This window comes from Ostrea edulis, chromosome 9 (assembly GCF_947568905.1).
Source record: "Ostrea edulis chromosome 9, xbOstEdul1.1, whole genome shotgun sequence".
In the NCBI taxonomy this organism is placed as follows: Eukaryota; Metazoa; Mollusca; class Bivalvia; order Ostreida; family Ostreidae; genus Ostrea; species Ostrea edulis.
The window spans coordinates 20,485,080-20,507,912 of record NC_079172.1 but is presented as its reverse complement, the minus strand read 5'-3'; the positions used below and the strand labels follow the sequence as shown (position 1 = coordinate 20,507,912).

General features: G+C 35.3%; 2 protein-coding genes across 3 annotated transcripts in view; one reads left to right on the top strand and one right to left on the bottom strand.

The window, feature by feature from the left end:
* LOC125657698 (arylacetamide deacetylase-like) overlaps window positions 1–7,151 on the bottom strand; it is a 13,528-nt gene extending 6,377 nt beyond the window's left edge. Inside the window, exons 1-5 of one of the 2 annotated variants that reach the window (XM_048888432.2) lie at window positions 7,105–7,151; window positions 6,632–6,817; window positions 3,742–3,952; window positions 3,408–3,509; window positions 287–410 (exon numbers count right to left, since the gene is read on the bottom strand). In XM_048888432.2, coding sequence (XP_048744389.2) covers window positions 287–410; window positions 3,408–3,509; window positions 3,742–3,945 — 430 coding nt within the window. In that variant the 5' untranslated portion in view covers window positions 3,946–3,952; window positions 6,632–6,817; window positions 7,105–7,151. Of the gene's footprint in view, window positions 1–286; window positions 411–3,407; window positions 3,510–3,741; window positions 3,953–4,535; window positions 5,273–6,631; window positions 6,818–7,104 lie in introns of those variants that run through there. The other variant, XM_056148802.1, reaches the window with a different exon arrangement.
* Window positions 6,044–22,833, top strand: LOC125657696 (arylacetamide deacetylase-like). Its single transcript, XM_048888430.2, has 7 exons — window positions 6,044–6,188; window positions 15,782–15,992; window positions 16,758–16,859; window positions 17,964–18,087; window positions 18,507–18,570; window positions 21,265–21,386; window positions 21,811–22,833. Exons 1-7 carry the CDS (start codon window positions 6,154–6,156, stop codon window positions 22,482–22,484), a joined length of 1,332 nt encoding a protein of 443 aa, XP_048744387.2. The 5' UTR covers window positions 6,044–6,153; the 3' UTR covers window positions 22,485–22,833.

Here is a 22,833-nt window from a genome sequence, read left to right as displayed (position 1 = left end):
TTTGTGCGGAACATGTTTTGATATGCACCATAAATGATTTGCACACGTAAATAAACCAAACATGACCGATTATGAGGGAGGTGTGTATTGTGGGAAAGAGGCTTTGTCCGAAAGCTCCTACGAAATTCAAAGTACAGAGTCGTCAAATAAACTGTTAAATGTATCCACCAATGATTTACTATTCAGGATTCATTATCAATATAAAATTTTGAATAGACTAAAAATATATAATGTAATAAGGAAATAAATGAATCAGAGGGAGATTCTCCCCAGATTCCGTCATTACCAAACGCATCATAACACCATCCTCCTCCATGAAAATAGACAACTCCTGGCAATCTCTCGGTGTCTGATAGGTCAACTGGTCGGTAAACGCGAACCGTCACACCCTGAAACTTTGTGTCCTCTGTCTGAAATAAACATGTATGTATATGCATTGCAGGGTCACTATCTGTCTTAATCAAGCATAGTTGCATTTGCTGGAACTATACATGCAACTTTTTGAGGTGCTCGCCATGATTTATCGCACGCTGGTATTCGCTGCAGCTGTAAATTTCAGTCATTTCAGTCAACAACCAATCAAAACCTTTAATGCTGGGAACGAGTAGAAGCAACACTAAATCCACACGGACAGTAACGAGCAAAGCGGAAGTAACACTAAATCCACACGGACAGTAACGAGCATAGCGGAAGAAACACTAAATCCACACGGACAGTAACAAGCAAAACGGAAGTAACAGTGAATCCACACGGACAGTAACGAGCAAAGCGGAAGTAATAGTGAATCCACACGGACAGTAACGAGCATAGCGGAAGTAACAGTGAATCCACACGGACAGTAACGAACGGAGCAGAAGTAACACTAAATCCACACGGACAGTAACGAGCAAAGCGGAAGTAACAGTGAATCCACACGGACAGTAACGAACGGAGCAGAAGTAACACTAAATCCACACGGATAGTAACGAGCAAAGCGGAAGTAACACTAAATTCACACGGATAGTAACGAGCAAAGCGGAAGTAACATTAAATTCATACGGACAGTAACGAGCGGAGCAGAAATAACACTAAATTCATACGGACAGTAAAACACCCATTTTCCCTTTGAAGCATAAAGTAATGTGACGTCATGCGTCCGGCAGCATGACGAGAGAATAAGTAACAACAAGTGTTGAGTGGTCACCTTCATTTACTAAAAATGTGTAAGATAATCTTGTTTGATTGATAGATAATGGAAAATAAAAATTGTACTGAATATTGCAGGGAAGAAAACTAATGTTATGAAAAGGATTCTCTTAATTCAGAAATAACTTATATGAAATTGGAACTCGCAGTCACATTACTTCAAAGGGACATGGGTACGATTTGAGCTGAAAATTTTCAAATTTTATTTTTTGATTTTGAATGTTTGGAATGTTTAACTAAGGTATTACTAATAATCAGCAAAAATTTAAATGTCAGAAGTCAAGGTACACAGGAGATACAGAGGTCACAAGTCCTTGTTATGTAAACAAGGCTCGTGCCATGTTTGTGTTTACATAGGTAAATACATACTAGTAAAAGTTTCGTTTACAGCAGATTTTTTTTTTTCAATTTGTAGGTGAATTCTTAACACAATTAAATGATTTCTAGTGTTTGGCACATCTCATTTTGTTTTAAACACGTTATTTTCTATAAAGCAGTCTAATGTAAACAAAAACATGGCACGAGCCTTGTTTACATAACAAAGAATTGCGAGTGCTGTATCTCACTTATAACTCAACAAATGATATTCAAATTTTAGTTGACCATTAGAAATACTTTAGTTAAGCATTCGAAACAATAAAAATGGAAAAATAAGATTAGAAATTTTTCAGCTCAAATCGTGTCCATGCCCCTTTAAACGAGTAATTCTTTGTTCTGAAAACTTAACACATTTATCAAAGAAAAACTGAAAAATATTTTCAGTATGATGACCATGGTCACATATAATTCTTCGCACTGAGTGATTATTCTCTAAATCATATTTTATTCACAAGAACATTATTTACGCCAAATTTTGCGAGACTAGCCATTCGCGAAGATTTCGATTTCATAAATAAACGTGTACATATAGAAGACAAACACTAAGTAACTATTCGTAAATACATACATCATTGTATCCACGCGAAAATAATGGCGATATATAGTATGTAAAGCGGCTTATCGTAACGGCATTTGTATTTCTCCTTCTGATTCGAAGTTCGATAACTTTTACCCCCTGTTCTTATACTTGCTTGCATAATCATATAAGAGTTGTCCTCAAAGCTCATGGATATCACGAGTTTAAAACATATACGTATACATTTATTGCATGATAGTAAGGGAATCGGATTTTTCTTGGGTGGATGAAAGGTGAAGATGACGAACAGTGATCAATCTCATAACTCCTATATAAAATACCAAATAAATAATTAGGCAAACACAGACCCCTGGATATACCAGAGGTGGGGTCAGGTGCCTAGAAAGCGTAAGGTGGGATGGGATCAAGTGAAAAAATCTTTACAACATCCATGCAATACATGTAATTTCTAATTATTATTATTCATTAAACAAAGCAAGAAAACAGAAATGCAATTGAAATTGCGAAAACAAATCTTGTATCGGTTTATTTATATGTAGCTGATCTAGCTCCAACAGAAGAACCGCACTGTCAACATATCTAACATATCTAATATACAAACAACGGAATAATGTGAGGTGATAACGTTTATTAGGTTATTACTTACACGGTCGATGATGACACTTTTCTATGAGAAATTCGTGTTTAAAAAATCCCTCTGCGCCTAAGTAGTAAGTAAGAGATTCCACTAACGGGAAAGGAATCGGATGACGTATTGTGACATCACGATAAGCACAGTTTAGTTGATGAAAAGTGGACGAGGGCCCCCGTGGACGACGTCCCGAGAAAGTGTATATGATATTCGTAGTTTGTATATCTAGTGGTAACAGGAGAGGGTCTGGGTTCTATTCATCAGCCTTATCAATGTACGTTCTTAAAGTCACCGATAGTAATTACAAAGGTTTAACTTTTCACTTTTTTATCGGTACTCTTAGAAATAGTCAAAACAATGCTACAGTACTGTAAAATCCTAGTCCTCATCATAAGTATTTTCAAAAACACAAGGCACATACCATTAATAATGTATTACCCCATGATGTGTATAATTTTCGCATACGTATTCAATTAGCAAAATAAAAATACACATAATTAAATTTACTTTAAAAATGGTGAAAACCCCGTAAGTTGAAAGAACTTGTGTTCAAACCGTTTGTATAGTATGCACTTATACAATAAAATATGATCAAATCAATTAAATTAAATTTGTATAACGACCTGTACATATGTGCATTGAACGTTACCAAAATGTATGGAGATTACAACTTACAACAACTTCTTTGTTTGTTTCTGTGTCCGTTGCCTCCAGAAAGAAAATCTCCCTTCCAATCTTCATCTCGTGTCCCCTTCCCATCCACTGCAGGAATCCTATCTGTCAAAAAGTAAATCAATATATGGTAAATACTGCAGGTGAAATGGATTAGATTACCTTGAGAAATTCAAATTTAATGTACTACTGTTGTTGTAATTCAGGAAATTCAGCATATGTAGAATAAAAATCGGGTCTGGGTTATGCAATATTCTGCATGTTTTAAAACTAGAAATATTTTGTTTTTAAACATAATCATTATCATCTTCATTGCAGAATGAAAAACGATTATTACCCAAGCATAGATGATTTTCAAACCCGCTAAAAATCTCTGTCTTTTAAACTTTTCCTCAGCTATGGCAGGCATAGGAACGTATAGATACTGCAAAAGAGTTCCGACGGCTACAGCTACTGTGAAAAGTAAACCGAGCAATGCGTAACCTGCTCCAGCCAAGCATGCTCCTACCAGCATCCCCGATCCTAAAATGGCAGCCCGCATTTTCTTTCTATAGTCAAAGAAATTAACTTGAGTTGAATTGGATTAAAATTTAAGAATATCAAATATATACAGATATTACGCAGTGTTATCAAATATTGAGGACGCTCACTTCAAAGGGCCTTCATGACGTAGTTCCTATAAAGAAGAAGGTAGTATACCATATATTGAGAAGTCACTTGTAATGTGTCAATTCTCGATGAGATATAAATCAAACAAACACGAAAAGTGTTGGTAATTACATGTTTATGGTAATGTAGATCATGTCTTTCACAGAAATAAGCATATATGTTCACATGTGACATATTTCAAGGTCACGGAAAGGTCACAAAATTAATGGAAAAGTTAAACTTGATAAGTTTTGGCCAACAATTGATTTAGAAGCATATACCGGTATTACTTCAAAAAATATACAGCGCACTTGTCCACCTTTCCTACCTTCAGAAAATATACAGCGCACCTGTCTACCTTTCCTACCTTTCAAACTTACATTAGCTGAAAACGTGAAGATAACGAGCAGTGATCAATTTCATACAAAATTAAGAGTAGGGAAAACACGGAACCCTGGAAATACATGCGGTGGGATCACGTACCTAGGAGGAGTAAGCGTCCTCTGTCGACCGGTCACACCGTCAGTCCAATATCGTGATCAGATGAATAGAGTAATCTGGAGTCAATATCAGTGTATAAAGAACGGCCTCAGTCCAATATCATGATCAGATGAACGGAGTGATCTGGAGTCAATATCAGTGTATAAAGAACGGCCTCAGTCCAACATCTTGATCAGATGAACAGAGTGATCTAAAGTCAATATCAGTGTGTAAAGAACGGCCTCAGTCCAATATCGTGATCAGATTAACAGAGTGATCTGGAGTCAATATCAGTGTGTAAAGAACAGCCTCAGTCCAACATCGTGATCAGATTAACAGAGTGATCTGGAGTCAATATCAGTGTGTAAAGAACGGCCTCAGTCCAACATCGTGATCAGATGAACGGAGTGATCTAAAGTCGATATCAGTTTGTAAAGAACAGTCTCAGTCCAATATCGTGGTCAGATGAACAGAGTGATCTGGAGTCAATATCAGTGTGTAAAGAACGGCCAAAGTCCAACATCGTGATCAGATGAACGGAGTGATCTAAAGTTGATATCAGTGTGTAAAGAACAGCCTCAGTCCAATATCGTGGTCAGATGAACAGAGTAATCTAAAGTCGATATCAGTGTGTAAAGAACTGGTATCAAACATATCGGAAGCATTTAACCCATTATTATGATTGAATAATTCCTAGCTCTCTAATTGGCTGAGATCCAACAATGTAGAAATCATATTACGTTATGTTTACCTACACGTGACCTTCCAGATGAACACAAGGAATTATTTTTTCCACATAGGACCAAAAATAGACCTTCCAGGTGAACATAAGGAATTTTTTCCACATAGGACCAAAAATAGGTCGTTGAAAACAATTAAAGCAAAGAACAATCTTGAAGGGTTTTTTAATCATTTAATTATATAATAAAACAATTATTGCTGTTTTTGAAGTCAATACGATGATTTAACCACTTTCGAAGTACAATATTCACCTCACCCTTCGGGCTCGGTGAATATTGTACTCCTCAGGTGTCTAAATCATCGTATTGACCTCAAAAACAATTGTAAATTGTTAAATTTTGGTAAATTGAATTATAACGACCATGAAATTTCTGACAAGAGACTGCTACACCTCCTGAAACATCAATTTATTTGTCAGTAGTCTGCGTAGATTTAAAAACAGCTCATACGTACAACAAGATCAGTTGAGAGATATAAACACCATATGCAGGTGATAATGGAATATTGCTACATGAATATGGGAAGCGGCTCTGAAACCCTACTCACCGATGTTGACGCATGGGAGAATGATACATTCTGATTTCCATACAATTCCTAAGTAAAACAGGTACATTACTGCTTAGCTGCAATAATATAGCCCTCTCTGATTTTTTTTACGTAAATAAAATGATATTCTATGTTCCTTAGTCTATATATAAATTTACAACCTGCAACCTAAGATTTGTGAGGCTCTATATTCTACCGTTTTTAACAATTTCGATAAATTCCAATTTCTCGATTCATATTTGTGCGCCATGTTTGATGTACTGAAGTTTCAACTTCCGATTGTCAAGTCATTTGCATATGCCATATAAGGTAGTATTTACATCAATGGACAAGTATGGAGGCGAAAGCTATTTCGTCGGTATTGAAAAGGTTTGAATTTAATATCAAGTTAAAAACCGAACAGCAGAGTGTAAATTCTTTCTGCAACAATATGATTTTCCTTTCTTTGTTGAAGTGGCTCGAGTAACTACATTTTCGCGCTGATTGTCAATGTTTAGGTTTTTCATTAGATCCACCTACGAGATCTCGCGATAACAAGCATGGCGGAGCAGACGGAGAATTTTGCATGCTGTACATTATATTTAATGAAAAACACCTTTAATAGACATGCCCGAGCACAAAGTTGGTACTCCTTTTGGTGTAAACAACATTTGGGACCAATACACAGAGTTTATTATCGGTTATTCATAAAATTATTTTGCACCATTACGGAGATCCTATGGAATTGTAGCCCTCTCCCGAAAACGTCAGAATAAAAAAAAATTGGATAAGGCTACATTATTGCAGCTAATTACTGCTGTGTATTCACTTACCTGTATATTTGCTGATACGCCTGTACCTGAGCCCTGCACAGTTTCTATGACATAAGGCGACACACATTTACATGAACTCGCTTTTTCTGAAACGTACGTGTGGTTCTTATGTAACTTCCGACTTTGTGTCCTTGAATAAAGTGTGTTTTTCGCCTTCCATTTTACATGGCGAGAAAACTGTAGATTCTGTGTGTACAGTGCATCTTTTAATCAAAAAGTTAGTTTTCTATCTACAGACATTAATTTGCTTGTGTTATATATATATATATATATATATATATATATATATATATACACACATTTACTTTTAAATTAACGAATTTTGCCAATAAACACCGCAGGCCTTGCTCAAGAGTAACTGCTTGCACTTTCTTTAACATTGGTTGATATTCTTAAGTGAGGTGAAGTTTGTAAGATATAATAGAACCTTAATTATTGATTAGTAAATATGATAAAATTAATTAAAGACCTACTTTCGTTTTCGATAAACTATCCTTATATAGCAAAAATGAGAGTAAAGTGGTGGATACGCTTCAAAGCCAAATGGCGGATCTAAACCAGTTTTCTTTTTTAACTTAAAATAATACAATATGAAGTAAATCCGTTGTTTATCGATGCTTGATTTTGATCTTATTGAAAAAAAAGTTTTGATAATTGTTTAATAAATAAAATATGCTTGTTCGTTTCTTCAATCCGTGATTTTAGTCTTGAATCAGTCTTATGGGAATTTTCAGAATGAAGTGCACAGCACGAGGCAACATCAAAGACGCTTAGGTCTACAACCAATCGCACATTCTTGGACCTTTCCGACAAGGCGAGAAGTTGTGATTGGGTTATAACATAATCAGCATAAAATTGTGTAGGTTTCAGCGTTAGTTATATTTATAATAGTTTTGACAAGGACCATTTTCATCATCTTTTACAATTATATTATTTATATACATCTTATTCAACGAAGGACACCCCCTCCTGAGGCTAACGATCTGACACATCGATAAATTTTTTAATACGATATTCATCTGATATGTTCCATGTTCTTAATTTTTTCCCGTGATTATAGAAATCACTGTTACGACTTTTTGTAATAATTTATTACCAGTTATTGAAATGTACAAACACATGGAAAAACACAAAAACGTTTTTATTTTTGTGATGACACAGATCTTGAAAGTAAGTAATAAGTCGAAAACTGCCCAATATGTCAGATATCGAATAATTCGGGGCTGCTCTGGGAAGTTTACGCCTTATAACTTTAAAGTTAAAACATTTTACCGAAATCAGGTTGTACACTACCTGGCAATGTCCAAGTCCAAGAAATCAGGCCACTATTTACAATATACATGTAGCAGTTTTTCTGCCATTCATATAGTGCATTATGTTTTCAATTATTGCGTTTAACGAGAAGAGACCACGTGTATTCATAATTTTGCCCTTAAGTTGTCGTACTGGACAAAAGCTACTATTGCAAACACATTCGTAATACTGAGTTTTAACTGTCTATTAACGTTCATTCCTATGTCCATTTGATATATCCATGTGAGTTCGAAATAAAGGACACCACAGAGTCGTCCACTTCTGCTTCATACTTAGATATTTTATTGAAGGTAGACATTAACGGCAAACTGACGATTCAACTGTATGACAAACCTGATGATTTCAGATTCTCCATCGTCAACTTCCCATATTTATGTAGCAATATTCCATCATCACCTGCATATGGTGTTTATATATCTCAACTGATTCAATATGCAAGAGCTTGTTCTGCGTATAGTCATTTTTTAAATCGAGGTAAACTACTGACAAACAAGTTGATGGTACAGGGGTTTCAACAGTCTCGACTGAAGTCAGCATTTTGCAAATTCTATGGTCGTTATAACGATCTAGTTCGTCAATACAACCTATCATTGAATCAAATGCTGTCTGACGTGTTTCATACCGATTGTTAAGCCGTTTTTGGCACACTGATTTTGACTGCGGATATCTCCGTTTACCTGATCAGGATATAGGGCTCACGGCGGGTGTGACCGGTCATCAGGGAATGTTTACTTCTCCTAGGCACCTGATCCCACCTCTGGTATGTCCAGGGGTCCGTGTTTGCCCAACTATCTATTTTGTATTGCTTATAGGAGTTATGAGATTGATCACTGTTCGCTATCTTCACTTTGCTTTCAAACGAAATTATGAACGACCGTCTTTGGTCAACTAGTCGGTATGTCGGATTACGATTGCATTGATTATCTAATTTTCAATGCGGAGGTCATTTATGTTACATAAGGAACATTTAATTTGGAGCTCTAAGTTTCTTCCTAATAATCAAGATTTATTTACTGTATAAGATATCAATGAATAAAGCAGTACTGCCTGGGTAGTCAACCAGCGACCATCCTACCCTGACCGTCTGTGTACAGGTCTATGACTAGCAGCTGCCAGCACCATCCCGTGCCTGCTGCTGCCATCACTCACCCATCGCTTTAAAGGTTAGTTAACATGGAAATGTTAGCATTGGAAAATCTTTGTAAGGTTGGTTAAACTGTATTGGGATCATTGTTATGATTTCAAAGTCCTTTAGTTCCACATTATACGAATATACAACAGTACTGAATCTATAACATCGTGAGAGAGAGAGAGAGAGAGAGAGAGAGAGAGAGAGAGAGAACATCAATAATTGTTTACAGGTACGGGAAGTTCAATCAAATCTTAAAATGTACAATATTCTTCTTATTAATTAACCATTCTAATTCATTCTGATATATCTAATTTCCTTTTTTTTTTCCGTGTTAAATCATTCGGCTGGCGTGAGTTAGGACTCCCCCCCCCCTTTTTTTTTTTAAACCGATGTTACGTGCCTAGCTATTTAACGCCCTCTCATTCGAAAATAAAATAAACATATAATTTATATTACTACAACTTCATTGGATTTACTAGATTTTTTTTACCACCGTAATACATGTTTATGCAAGTGGACAATCTAGACATTTTTAAAATTATTTTTTCCACCTTCGATAGCAAAATGTACGAAAGACTATTAGTATCATGTAAAAAAAAAAAAAAATTCACATTCCATTATCTCGTAATTACGAGAAAAGATCTCGTTATTACGAGAAAAAATATCGTAATTACGAGATAATTATCTCGTAATTACGAGAACATTTTCTCGTAATTACGAGAAAATGTTGATATAAAGCCGAGTTGCACAACTTATGGATAATCTTGGAAACGTTTGATACTATTTCCCTCTTTGTTGATTGGTCAGCAAATCGAAATGATCTTATTCAAAGTGTGTGTGACGGTACATATTGTCGTCCGGTGTCGCAAGATTTAGGAATGCTAAATACCTATAATTTTCGTAAAGTGTTTCGGATTGTAAAGTGTTATGAAGTGGGGAAGGGGGAGTGCAATATATTACAAATTTTAAACATCGTGATAGAAAATATACAAGTTCCTAGTATTTTAACAGTTGTGATTTACAACCAGAATAAGCCCAAAAAATATATAATAATCTATGCGCTCATTTTTTGTGTATTACACTGTGATTCTCATAACGTCAACATCATGACGTTATATAGTTTTTCTATTGAAAAACAACACAACGTTTAAACGACTGTAAAACGAAAACTAGAAAAGATATAGTTATAAAATAAATTGTTCTATAACCTATAAATCCTAGAGTATCAACTGTGAAAGTCTCATTTATTTTGGCGAAAGGGCCAATTGTAGTACTTTGTGGCTCTAGTTCTTTGAATATTAAATAAAGCACATATCGGAAATATTTAAACAACACGCTTTAATCCCGGTCCTCATCACCTGGTCAATCATCAAGGAATTTAATGGTGAAACTACTGAAACAAACAAGTTTTGCACGTTTAAGCTTCCACTAAGCGAACCAAGGTAGTATCTAAAATATTATGCTTTTTTACCATAACCTGTCGGTTAAATGGAAAAACAGTCTTTTCCATCATATAACACTCTCAATGTTTCAAACTGCTTCTCTTTAATTTTCTATGACAAACTCGATACTTTCATCAAAAGAAGCCAGTTTGATCGCTACTTTCTGAAAGCGGCAGTTTTTCCGAGAGATTAGATGTAGAGTACCGAAATCTGTCGAAGTTTACCGAATGGAAAAGCGAGTACACGTAAATGTGTGTCACCTTATATCATATAAACTGTGCAGGGCTCAGGTAAAGGCGTATTAGCAGATATACAGGTGAGTGAATGCAGATAAGAAAATCTATCTTACTTAGGAATTATATTTAAATCATAATGCTTCGTTGTCCCAGGCGTTAGCATCGGCGAGCAAGGAATAGGAGTCGCTTTATTTTGTATTCTATATAGGTTCACTATTCGTTATCTTCACCTTTTCATTACATCCGCCAGATACCATTGACCTAATATGTGTGATTTTTAGTATCTAATCTGTGAACTGTGATTGAATAAAGTGTGCAAACTAAAGATATGCACATCCTATTTTTGGACATATTTTAAGGAAGGATAACACAATGTCATTATGGCTGATTTTATTTCGAAACATGAATGAAAATATAACTTGTCTCAGTTTTTTCCCAGATTACTTTCTACTAAAACTGCTTTCTTAACTAGATGGGGGTAAATTTGAATGTCAAAAGATTATTGTGATTAATCTCTACTATCCATCACTATCAGATTTGTCAGGTGTAATATTCCTCCTTGAACAAAATGTACAGTTGTACTATCATATGCATAAAAACCCTTACAAACATACATATATGTACATTGCTGGATCCAGTAAATGTTCTACCAAGCCCCTATCTTTGCTCCTCACGAAAATATTAACAGCTGTGAAGGAGAAACTTCAAACGTACTGTGCGACTACATATGCCAGAAGTGATGTAAATCAAATGTGGAATCTAAAAAATTCTAAAGAACTTTTAGTAAAATTGAAATCGCAATTTTTTTTATTAAATCAACAACATCAAAACGTATGACTTTTCAACACTTTACACGACCATTCCTCACGATAAATTTAATTTTTTAAAGACTTTTTGACATCATAGACAGTTGCTTCTTCAAAAAAATTAGAAAACGCAAATATTCCTATCTAGTGATCAGTCATCCCAAAATTACTTTGTTAAACGTCACTCTGATTCCACGCACAAATACTCTGAAGTTGAAATAAAGAATATGCTGGAGTTCCGCATTGACAATATCTTCGTGGTTTTTGGTGATCAGGTCTTCCAACAATCTGTTGGAATCCCCATGGGCAAAAAATGTGTTCCTTTGTTAGCTGACCTGTTTTTATATTCCTATGAAGAAGAGTTTATTCAAAAACTTTTACGTTAGAAGAAAAAAATCTCTTGCTGTGACCATCAATTTGACATTTAGATATATCGACCAAGTTTTATCTATTAACAATAATAATTTTCATTCAAATCTCGATTCGATATATCCCAGTGAACTCGTAATAAAAGACATCACAGAGTCGTCCACTTCTGCTTCATACTTAGATATCTTATTGAAGGTAGACTGTAACGGCAAACAAACAACTCAACTTTATGACAAACGGGATGATATCAGCTTCTCCATCGTCAACCTCCCATATTTATGTAGCAATATTCCATCATCACCTGCATATGGTGTTTATATCCCTCGACTGATTCGATACACAAGAGCTTGTTCTGCTTATGGTCAGTTTTTAATCGAAGCAGGCTACTGAAAAACAAGTCGATGGTGCAGGGGTTCCAACAGTCTCGTTTAATCTCAGCATTTAGCAAATTCTATGGTCGTTATAACGATCTAGTTCGTCAATACAACCTATCATTGCGTCAAATGCTGTCTGACGTGTTTCATACCCATTTTTAGGCCGTTCTTGACACACTGATTTTGACAATGAATAACTCGTTATAACGACATTTAAACACATCGATGATGTTTTATCTATTAGCACACATCAGTTTGATATATCCGTGAATTAGAAATAGAAGAAACCACAAAGTTTTCCATATTTCGATATTTTATTGAACATAGACGTTAATGGTAAAATGTTCTTAAACTTCTGTAACGTCAGCTTATTTCTCAGTAGCCTGTCTTGCTTTTAAAATTTACCATACGTAGAAAATGTTCTACTTAATGGATCAGTAGAGAGACATTAATGTCATATGCAGGTGATGATGGAATGTTGTTATTTAAAAATATGAGAAGTTGACGATGGAGAAGTTTAAGTCACAGAAAAGTTATATAGTTTTGCCTATTCTTAGCTACTTCAGTTTAATATTATTTTATGTCTTATTAAATGTATTTATTGTACTTTGTTTTAGTTGGTTTTACATGTAATTGTGTTGATTAGATACAGCGTTATTTAATTTACACTAATAATAATAAATAATATCTCGTTTGTCATATTGCTGAGTTTTAGTTTGCCGTTAAAATCTGTGTTCAATAAAATATTTAATTAGGAAGCAGATTTCGAGTCCACTGGGATATATTGAATCAACATATGAATGAAAATGAGATTTGATATTATTAATTTGGGGAACGTTTCGTGATTTCGAATTTACTGAAAGTTGTTTGGAATTAATTAGAATCCATATTATATATACACCTCTTCTCGCAATGTTGTGTAAGTTTCTCATTCAAAGCACTTAATACTTTCGAGAGGAGGAAATATAGTGGCTTGGTAGAACATTTACCAGATCCAGCAATGTATCTCTGTAAGGGTTTTGTGAAGATTTTGAGTACGATAACTCATTCATTCGTCCAATTGACTGACATGTTTATATATGTGTGATTTTGAAGAATTTTATTGATTAAAAGGGAACTTGGAGTATATGTAGAATTGCGAAATGTGAAATTAAAGTTAATTTGAAATACAGCTTTAACAAACAAAGACAATGTTGTTTTAATGATTATAGCCTTTTCAGCTGGAAACAATACGTATTCCTCATGAAACCTATACAGTCAACTCTCGATAAACCGCCACCTTTTGTTCTTATGAAATTATGGCATTATAACGAATTTGGCGATGAATTGAATTACTGCCATCTTGAAGAAATAGAGTTACCGTTCTTTTATATGTAAGAGTTATCTTTCCTCTATTTACAATACTTATGTAAGTGAGCGATCCATGTCGCCCACTGTCCTTCTTTTGATATAACCTTTTCCCATAAAACAGAAAATGATTTGCAATATCCTGATGGGTACATTTTTTATGATATCCTTGGTACGTAATGATTTTCTTTTTCTCATCGAAATTTAACAGGACCCTCTTTCGTGGCGAAGCCATAGCTAAATTGTATAAACAACTTGACTACAGTTCATCTCGAGTATTTTTCTTGTTTATTCAATACAGCAATTACTGGGATCCTTCTGTCCAGGTGTACGCCGGAGATTGATAATGACCAATTTACTGCTTCACTGACCACGTGCACCCGTGGCGGTTTATTGAGATAATTAACACGTTGAAATAGACTTTTGTATTGAAAATACTGTGGCAAATGGCGATAGCGAATTTGGCGTTTTAACGAGAGTTTTAAGTAACAGGAAAAATGTTCCGAGAAAAATACGGCGTTATAATGAAAATGGCGATGAATTGAGTGGCGATAATTCGAGAGTTACCTGTATAATACACGTATTGTTGTGTAATACATTTGTACTTAATTGACACTGTTTGGAGAAATGGGTTGTGGTATAAATTGTTAAAAAAAAACGGTATTGATGGCAAGTGTTTTACATATATAAAAAAAGAATGTGGAATTACTGGAGAGTTTGGACAAATTGGATTTAACAGCAAATTTGTAACAGTTTATGTTCTCGTGTGGGTATTCAGCTCGGTATTAAAACAAGCATCAGACGCTGATTTTGTACACCTATTGTAAGTTAGTAATTTTATTGAAATACTTTTTTTTCAACAAATGCAAATAAATTTTTAAATCTTTGAACATCTTTGTGATTGATTACTGCTGAGTTTATTTAGGGTTTATTCTGACCCACACAATTGTAGCTGTATCAACACTTTTCGCGTGTTACGTTCCTTTGCGAGTCAGCCGAAGGTTAATCGGGATAAAAGCCAACTTTTCCTTCTTTTCCTTACCAAATGTAAAATATCGCAATTGTGAATTATAGCTAATTATTAAACTTTAAATACAAGTTTATGATTTCTTTTCACTATTTTGATTGTAATTGACGGGAAAATAACAAATGCCAAAGATCATAAAGGTATAACGACCAACTATCCAACATAGGGAAATCCGAATTTTTAAACCGCAACTTAAGCAAAGTGTCAATATGTGTATTGTTTTATTACTTGGTATTCTAAACACAGAAGAACAGATGGTACGCACTTTTGTTTTGATGTGTGTAATACGGGATCCCAAATATTCCTTATACTTTTTATCCATTCTGTCAAGTATTTAGTCTATCGTTTAGCATAATTTTCGACATAGTTCTTAGTAGAGATGATATTCTGTCGCAGATTGAAAGATTGGAGCTCGTTGAATCAAGGTCAGTTTAAAATACTTGATTTCAGGTCCTCATTTTCAGCTATATCGACATCACCAGTAATGACATGTCCAGCTGGACTATTGTTGAGAAAAACAAAGAACAAGAACTTGTCGTTGGATTATCACTGTTCGTTATCTTCGCCTTTCATTATGCATCAGATGGTCTACATGTAAAGTTTGTTTGTAATTTAAAAGTTTGGATACTGGGGGTAGACTAAAACTTGAAATGTAAACGCGAAAATAACGAGCAGTGACCAATCTCATAATTCCTATAAGGATTGCAAAATTAAGAGTAGGACAAACACAGACCCCTGGATACGCCAGAGGTTGGGCCAGGTACCCATTACCTGTTCAGTAGTCGCACCCGCCATGGGCCATGAGCCCTATATATATTTCGACCAGGTAAACTTAGTAATCAGGTTGTAAAACAATTGGTATGTAACACGGCAGATTCTACCTAATGACAGGTTGTATTTGTAAAGGAGAAGGTACACTAAGGGTCAATTTTGGTCTATTTTCAGAAGTTGGTAATTTTATTCCCTCATACTATATAGGGTGTGTACTTTCTATATATAGTAATTATATCCATGTATCACGTATATTTTTTGTGATATGAAGTAGCAAAGTTGGTATGTTTTGCGAGTGCAAGATTTAATTGAGTTGATTTCTCTGACTATAGAAAGAAAATGCGGGCTGCCATTTTAGGATCGGGGATGCTGGTAGGAGCATGCTTGGCTGGAGCAGGTTACGCATTGCTCGGTTTACTTTTCACAGTAGCTGTAGCCGTCGGAACTCTTTTGCAGTATCTATACGTTCCTATGCCTGCCATAGCTGAGGAAAAGTTTAAAAGATGGGGATTTATAGCGGGTTTGAAAATCCTCTATCCTTTGGTAATTATTGACTTTCATTCTCCAATAAAGATGATAATAATTATGCATAAAAACAAAATATTTCTAGCTTTATAATCTTGTCGACCGGTCGCAGTAGCTCAGTAGTAGAGCGTTCGCTTCGTAACCGGGAGGTCGTGAGTTCGAGCCCCGCCCAAACCATGGTTGTGTCAAACCTAGGACATAACCATAGGTTGTGGTTGCTCCTTCGCCAAAAGCTCGGCATTTAGAGGTAAGAATCATGGGTCTTTCGGATATGACAAAATAAATGGAGGTCCTGTGTCGCGACAGGCGTTGGTACGCTAATGGTTGCTACGGCCGTAAGTACTAAGCATACATGCAGGTCTACACCTACAACTGGTGACGTCTCAATGAGTGAAAAATCTCGACGGGACGTAAAACAAATCAATAAACAACAAACCAGCCAACCAAACAAAACGCATAATACTGCATAACTTAGACCCAATTTTTATTCTACTTGTTGTTGATTTCCTGAATTACAATAACAGTAGTACATTAAATTTGAATTTGCTTGGGTAATAATTGTTTTTCATTCTGCAATGAAGATGATAATAATTATGTTTAAAAACAAAATATTTCTAGTTTTAAAACATGCAGAATATTGCATAACTCAGACCCGATTTTTATTCTACATGTGCTGAATTTCCTGAATTACAACAACAGTAGTACATTAAATTTGAATTTATCTAGGTAATCTAATCCATTTGACCTACAGTATTTACCATATATTGATTTGCCTTTTGACAGATAGGATTCCTGCAGTGGATGGGAAGGGGACACGAGATGAAGATTGGAAGGGAGATTTTCTTTCTGGAGGCAACGGACACAGAAACAAACAAAGAAGTTGTTGTAAGTTGTAATTTCTCTACATAATTGGTAACTTTCAGTGCACTTATATAAATTTGATTACATTGTACTCTTTTATTCTTTATGGGAGTTATGCTATGTACCAGTATTCCTTGTCGTCACCTTTTCATACTGTAGATCACTTTTATTCCACAAGACGTTATTTTTGCGTGCATACCATGTTTTCATTCACGAAGCAAAACTTTCGCGAATCATCATCTATTGCTTTTTAAAAAAAAAACCAAAAAAACAGTCTTTTATATATAAAAGGGTTATTTTGGAAAAAAAGAAATTATCCCGAATGGCTAGTTTCGCGAAATTACGCGTAAATAATGTTCTCGCGAATGAAATGTGATTTACAGCTACTGTATATCCTATCACTCAATATCAAGAATGGTTATCAGTTTTTCTTTCATTGTGTTCAGTTTTCAGAACAAAATACTCTAATAGAACCTATCAATGTAATGCAACTGCAAGTTCCAATATCATTGAAGTGTTTCGTGGGGATCCGGGTTAGAATAGGTCCTCGGTGCCCCTTGCTTTTCGCAAGAGGTGACAAAATGGGGTGGTCCTTCGGATGATACCGCAAAAAACCGAGGCCCGTATTACAGCAGGTGTGGCAAGATAAAGATCCCTCCCTGCTTAAAGTCCGAGGATAGGCCTACATTTTGCAACCCTTCAACGTCAATAGTGATGTCTCCATATGAGTGAACAATTCTCGAGAAGGACGGGAAACCATGTATAATTAATCATTCATTGAAGTAAGTGATGAGATTCGTCACCTTTTATTCTTAGCTTCAACTGAGTTTATAAATCGAGGCAGGTTACTGGTACATAAGCTGATGTTACAACGGTCTCGTTTAAAGTCAGCATTTCGCAAATTCTGTTGATCCTTATTATAACGATCTAGTTTGCCAATACAATCTGTCATTGTGTCAAATGCTGTCTGACGTGTTTCATTTCAATATGTTTACCTGATCAAGATATAGGTTCACGGCGGGTGTGACCAGTCGACAGGGGGTACCTCCTCCTAAGTACCTGATCCCATCTCTGATTATTCAAAAGGAAAACTATGTGTTTTAGTGCTTGTATGGACGTTTATTTCAGACAGAGGACACAAAGTTTGAGGACGTGACGGTTCGCATTTACCGACCAGTTGACCTGTCAGACGAGGAGAGATTGCCAGGAATTGTCTACTGTCATGGAGGAGGCTGGTGTTATGATGCGTTTGGTAATGATGGAAACTGGCGAGATTCTCTCTCTGATTCATTTTCAACTTTAGTGTACTTGAAATTACATATAAATAAAGAGTAATAAATGACGCCCTTCCCTCCATAAACCCCTACCTCATAATAAGTTATGTTTGGTTTATTTGCATGTGTCAAGCATGTATAAATCATATATCAAATGTTACAATTATTTATAGTGCATATCACAATCTGTTCTGTACAAAAATATCTAAAGTAATCCCAATTATTTCCACACTCTTTGATCTCCGGATGAACTAGGTGTAAAGACGAAATCTATCCTCTGGCTAATTTCTGCACTTTTGATATGTTAGATAATAATAAAAACAGAAATATACAGTGTCTGAAAGGTAAAATAATTTGGACACCTATGAAATTGAATTTCTCTTCTTCTTTTTTCCAGGAAAGTATGATATAATGATCAAACGGATGCTGAAATTCAAGACAATGATCGTTATTTATGTGAGGTGAGTTTATTTTATCAGAAATCAGAAAATATGTATTATAGGAATATTCTCATTATAAAGTGGTATCAATCAAGCAAGTTCTGCCTCAAAAGAAATACCAGCATTAGAGCGCTTTCCCCTTTTAATGTCTTGCATGTTTGCTTGAATTAAAAGAAAACAATACAAGATGAACAATCTATTCATGTATTGTAATCAGAAATAACATTCAAGAGTTGATTAGAATTCAAATTATCGGTGGGGAGAAAACCCAAACCCAAATAATTAACATCCAACGATACATATCCAGACATATCTACATAATTAACATCCAACTATACATATCCAGACACATCTACATAATTAACATCCAACTATACATATCCAGATATATCTACATCATTAACATCCAACTATACATATCAAGACATATCTACATCATTAACATCCAACTATACATATCCAGACATATCTACATCATTAACATCCAACGATACATATCTAGGCACATCTACATAATTAACATCCAACTATACATATCCAGATATATCTACATAATTAACATCCATTGATTGATTGAATATTGTTTAACGTCCCTCTCGAGATTATTTCACTCATATGGAGACGTTACCACTGCTGGTAAAGGGCTGCAAAAGTTCGACCTATGCTCAGCGCTTACGGCCTTTGAGCAGGGAGGGATCTTTATTGTGCCATACTTGCTGTGACACAGGACCTCGATTTTGCAGTCTCATCCGAAGGACCACCCCATTTAGTCGCCTTGCACAACAAGCAAAGGGGTACGGTACTGAGGATCTATTCTAATCCGGATCCCCACGGGATAATTCGTTTTCCAGCGTATTACGTTTAATATATATTCACACATTCATGGGATACATCGTTCAACCATCTCCACTCAAAAGAAAGCTAGAACCTTACAGGATAAAATCGCCGATATAGCGATAATCGGAATCGTCTGTCTGTAGTGTATACCAACTACTCTGGATATCTGTCTAAATATCCTTGTATATTGCACTTTAGATCAAACTTTTATCATCGATTCTAAATGATCCCGGTACGGTTGATGATAGAGGGATGTGTGAGTTATAAAGGTGTATGTTTGAAATTAGATATTGACGGCAAACTAACAACTCAGCTTTATAACAAACGGGATGATTCCAGCTTCTCCATCGTCAATTTCCCATATTTATGTAGCAATATTCCATCATCACCTGCATATGGTGTGTGTATTTCTCAACTGATTCGATACACAAGAGTTTGTTCTGCGTATGATCAGTTTTTAATCGAGGCAGGCTACTGACAAACAACTTGATTTTACAGGGGTTTCAATAGTCTCTATGAACGTCAGCATTTCGCAAATTTTATGGTCGTTATAACGATCTAGTTTAGCAATACAATTTATCACTGGGTCAAATGCTGTGTGACGTGTTTCATACCGATTGAATGTCTCCATATGAGTGAAAGATTGGCGATCGGGACGTTAAATAATATCCAACCAAACTACTGATTGTAGGTCGTTTTGGTACACTGATTTGACTACGGATAACTCCATTTAATCAGTGTTTGTCCAACTCTCTATTTTCTATGGCTTATATGAGTTATGAGATTGTTTGTTACCTTCACCTTTCGTGATATAATGGTCTTATATTGAATGAAGTATGTAATAAAGAATTTCAGAATTCCTTTCATGAATACACGATATTATAACATCTATGGTTTGCTATAATGGTTTATAGTTGTGAAAATAGATTGGAAAATGTTGATTAGTTATAATAAATTTACAAAAATGTATAGAATCAAATTAATAAGCATTATGATAATATTCACTGAATTCAAGATTCATTACGTAACAAGCATGTGTTTAACTGGGATTTATACAAAAGTATACAACCGAACTAATCAAAAACGTTTTCATATACCTCTATCATCTTTATGGATGAAAGGTGAAGATAACGAACAGTGACCAATCTCATAACTCTTGTAAGCAATACAAACTAGAGAATTGGACAAACACGGACCCTGGACACACCAGAGGTGGGATCAGGTGCCTAGGTGGAGTAAGCATCCCCTGTCGACCGGTCACACCCGCCGTGAGCCCTATATCTTAATCAGGTAAGCGAAGTTATCCGTAGATCAGTGTGCCAAGAACGGTTTAATAAACGGTATGAAACACGTCAGACAGCATTTGACTCCACGTTATAACGACCATATAATTTGCGAAATGCTGACTTTAAACGAGACTGTTGGAACCCCTGCACCATCAAATTGTTTCTCAGTAGCCTGCTTCGATTTAAAAACTGATAATACCTAGAACAATATCTTTCGTATCGAATCAGTTGAAAGATATAAACACCATATGATACTGGAATATTGCTACATAAATATGGGAAGTTGACGATCGACAGAATCTGAAATCATTCCGTTTGATATGATAAGGTGCAATCCATTATAATTTTTTTTAATGCTCGAAATTCAGGACGGTTATAACGAAGTAAAGAAATTCGTTGACAACAAATTAGAGAAGCATTATATCTATTACAGTATTTTACAATCGTTATAGCAAATCACATTTCCTATAACGAGTTTGAAATTCTTGATAACTAATAGAAAAATAAATTTGAAGGGTGCTAAAATTTTAATGGACTTCAGTACTTGTCTACCCCGCACATGACCACATTTATATTTTTCTATATTACCCAGATACCGACTAGCTCCCGAATTTCCATTTCCGACTGGAATCGACGACTGCTTTGTAGCTACACGATACGTTCAGAGGAATACCGAGAGACTTAATTTAGACCCCGAAAAACTTGTTCTGATGGGTAAGTTCACTGTCTAAAATATTATTCACAAATAAATAAATCAAAACAGCCTCAGAGGGGTTATGTTAATGTGTGGATTCTAAATTGTCTTTTATACACAAATCAGAGTTAAGTGTGACCTCTTCTTATTTGCCCCCCCTCCCCTCTCTACTTTTAATCATTTTAGTTTGAACCATAATCCTATCCTTCTTTTGGATAAGTTCATCATTTGATTTGAAATTTTAAAAAACCATAAGTGTAAGCGTAAATAACGCAACACAGGTCCATTCCAAATACGCACTATATCAAGGAAAATTTAATTTTCTTCTACTATCGTGTTTTATCTAAGAAAAAGTCTTATCTATAAAATTAAGAAATACAAGAGTTATACGGAAGAATCCCTGTAGTCAGCTGATTAACATTTCCAGTAATATCATCTTTTCAGGAGATAGTGCTGGTGGATGTATGACAATGAATATGCTGATCAGAATGATTACTGAAGCCGAACACGGTCTCCCGAAATTCAAAATACAGGTTGCAATTTACCCTTTTGTGCAAGCCTTGGATTTTGCGACATCTTCGCACCAGATTTTCGTTGACAACAATTCACCCACTTTTCTGAATTCTACATTGACTTTGAAATTTCTCATCACATATGCTCTCGGTAACGTAAAGATCAATGAATCCGAAATACAAAAGTTGCAAGAAAATGCTCATTGGACAGATGAAATAAGAAACTCGAAGTTACCAAACCTTGTCAGCAGTGATGTGCTACCACCAAATATTGAGAGACCAAAAGCATTGAAACAGCTATCCAAAAACACCGATTCTGCCTTGGCACAAAAATTCAATGACACATTTCTTGATGTGAGGTTCTCTCCACTCTTCGCTAATGACAGTATTCTTCAAAAAATGCCGAAAACGTACATCTTGTCAGCTGGTCTTGATTCAATTCGTGACGACGCATTTTTCCTTGAAGACAGATTGCGGAAACTGAATGTTGACGTCACGCATCGTCACTGGGTCTCAATGGACCATGCATTTTTGTGCTTAGAATTTTACAACAACTCGTTGAAAGCGCTGGAGGAAATTGTCGATTATCTAGATACAAACTTGTAGTGTTTGGCAAATTACCTAACCATGCATGTACTGTTGATATGATTTTAGTGTTTCGTCTTTAACTTCATACTAATTGTTTGTAAGCAGATGAACATGTATATGAATATTCAATTATAATCTTGTTGGAAGGCAAGAATAGCATGAAAGGATTTTGAGTCTCGGATGAGTCCAAATTAGGCCTATCTTTTAATGTTTTAATGTTAATACACCTATTATGTTATGTAAAACTTATACGGTACCAATTTTGATGCACCAGATGCGCATTTCGACAAATGTCTCTTCAGTGATGCTCAAGCCGAAATATTGGAAATCCGAAATAACAATAAACTTGTAAGAACTAAAAGAAAAA

Bases quoted from the DNA above. Each gene is read 5' to 3' on its own strand.
- LOC125657696 (XM_048888430.2), top strand. From the start codon at position 6,154: ATGGAGGCGAAAGCTATTTCGTCGGTATTGAAAAG. The intron at 6,189-15,781 runs GTTTGAATTTAA...CTCTGACTATAG, and splicing joins ATTTCGTCGGTATTGAAAAG to AAAGAAAATGCGGGCTGCCA. The intron at 18,571-21,264 runs GTGAGTTTATTT...TATATTACCCAG, and splicing joins ATGATCGTTATTTATGTGAG to ATACCGACTAGCTCCCGAAT.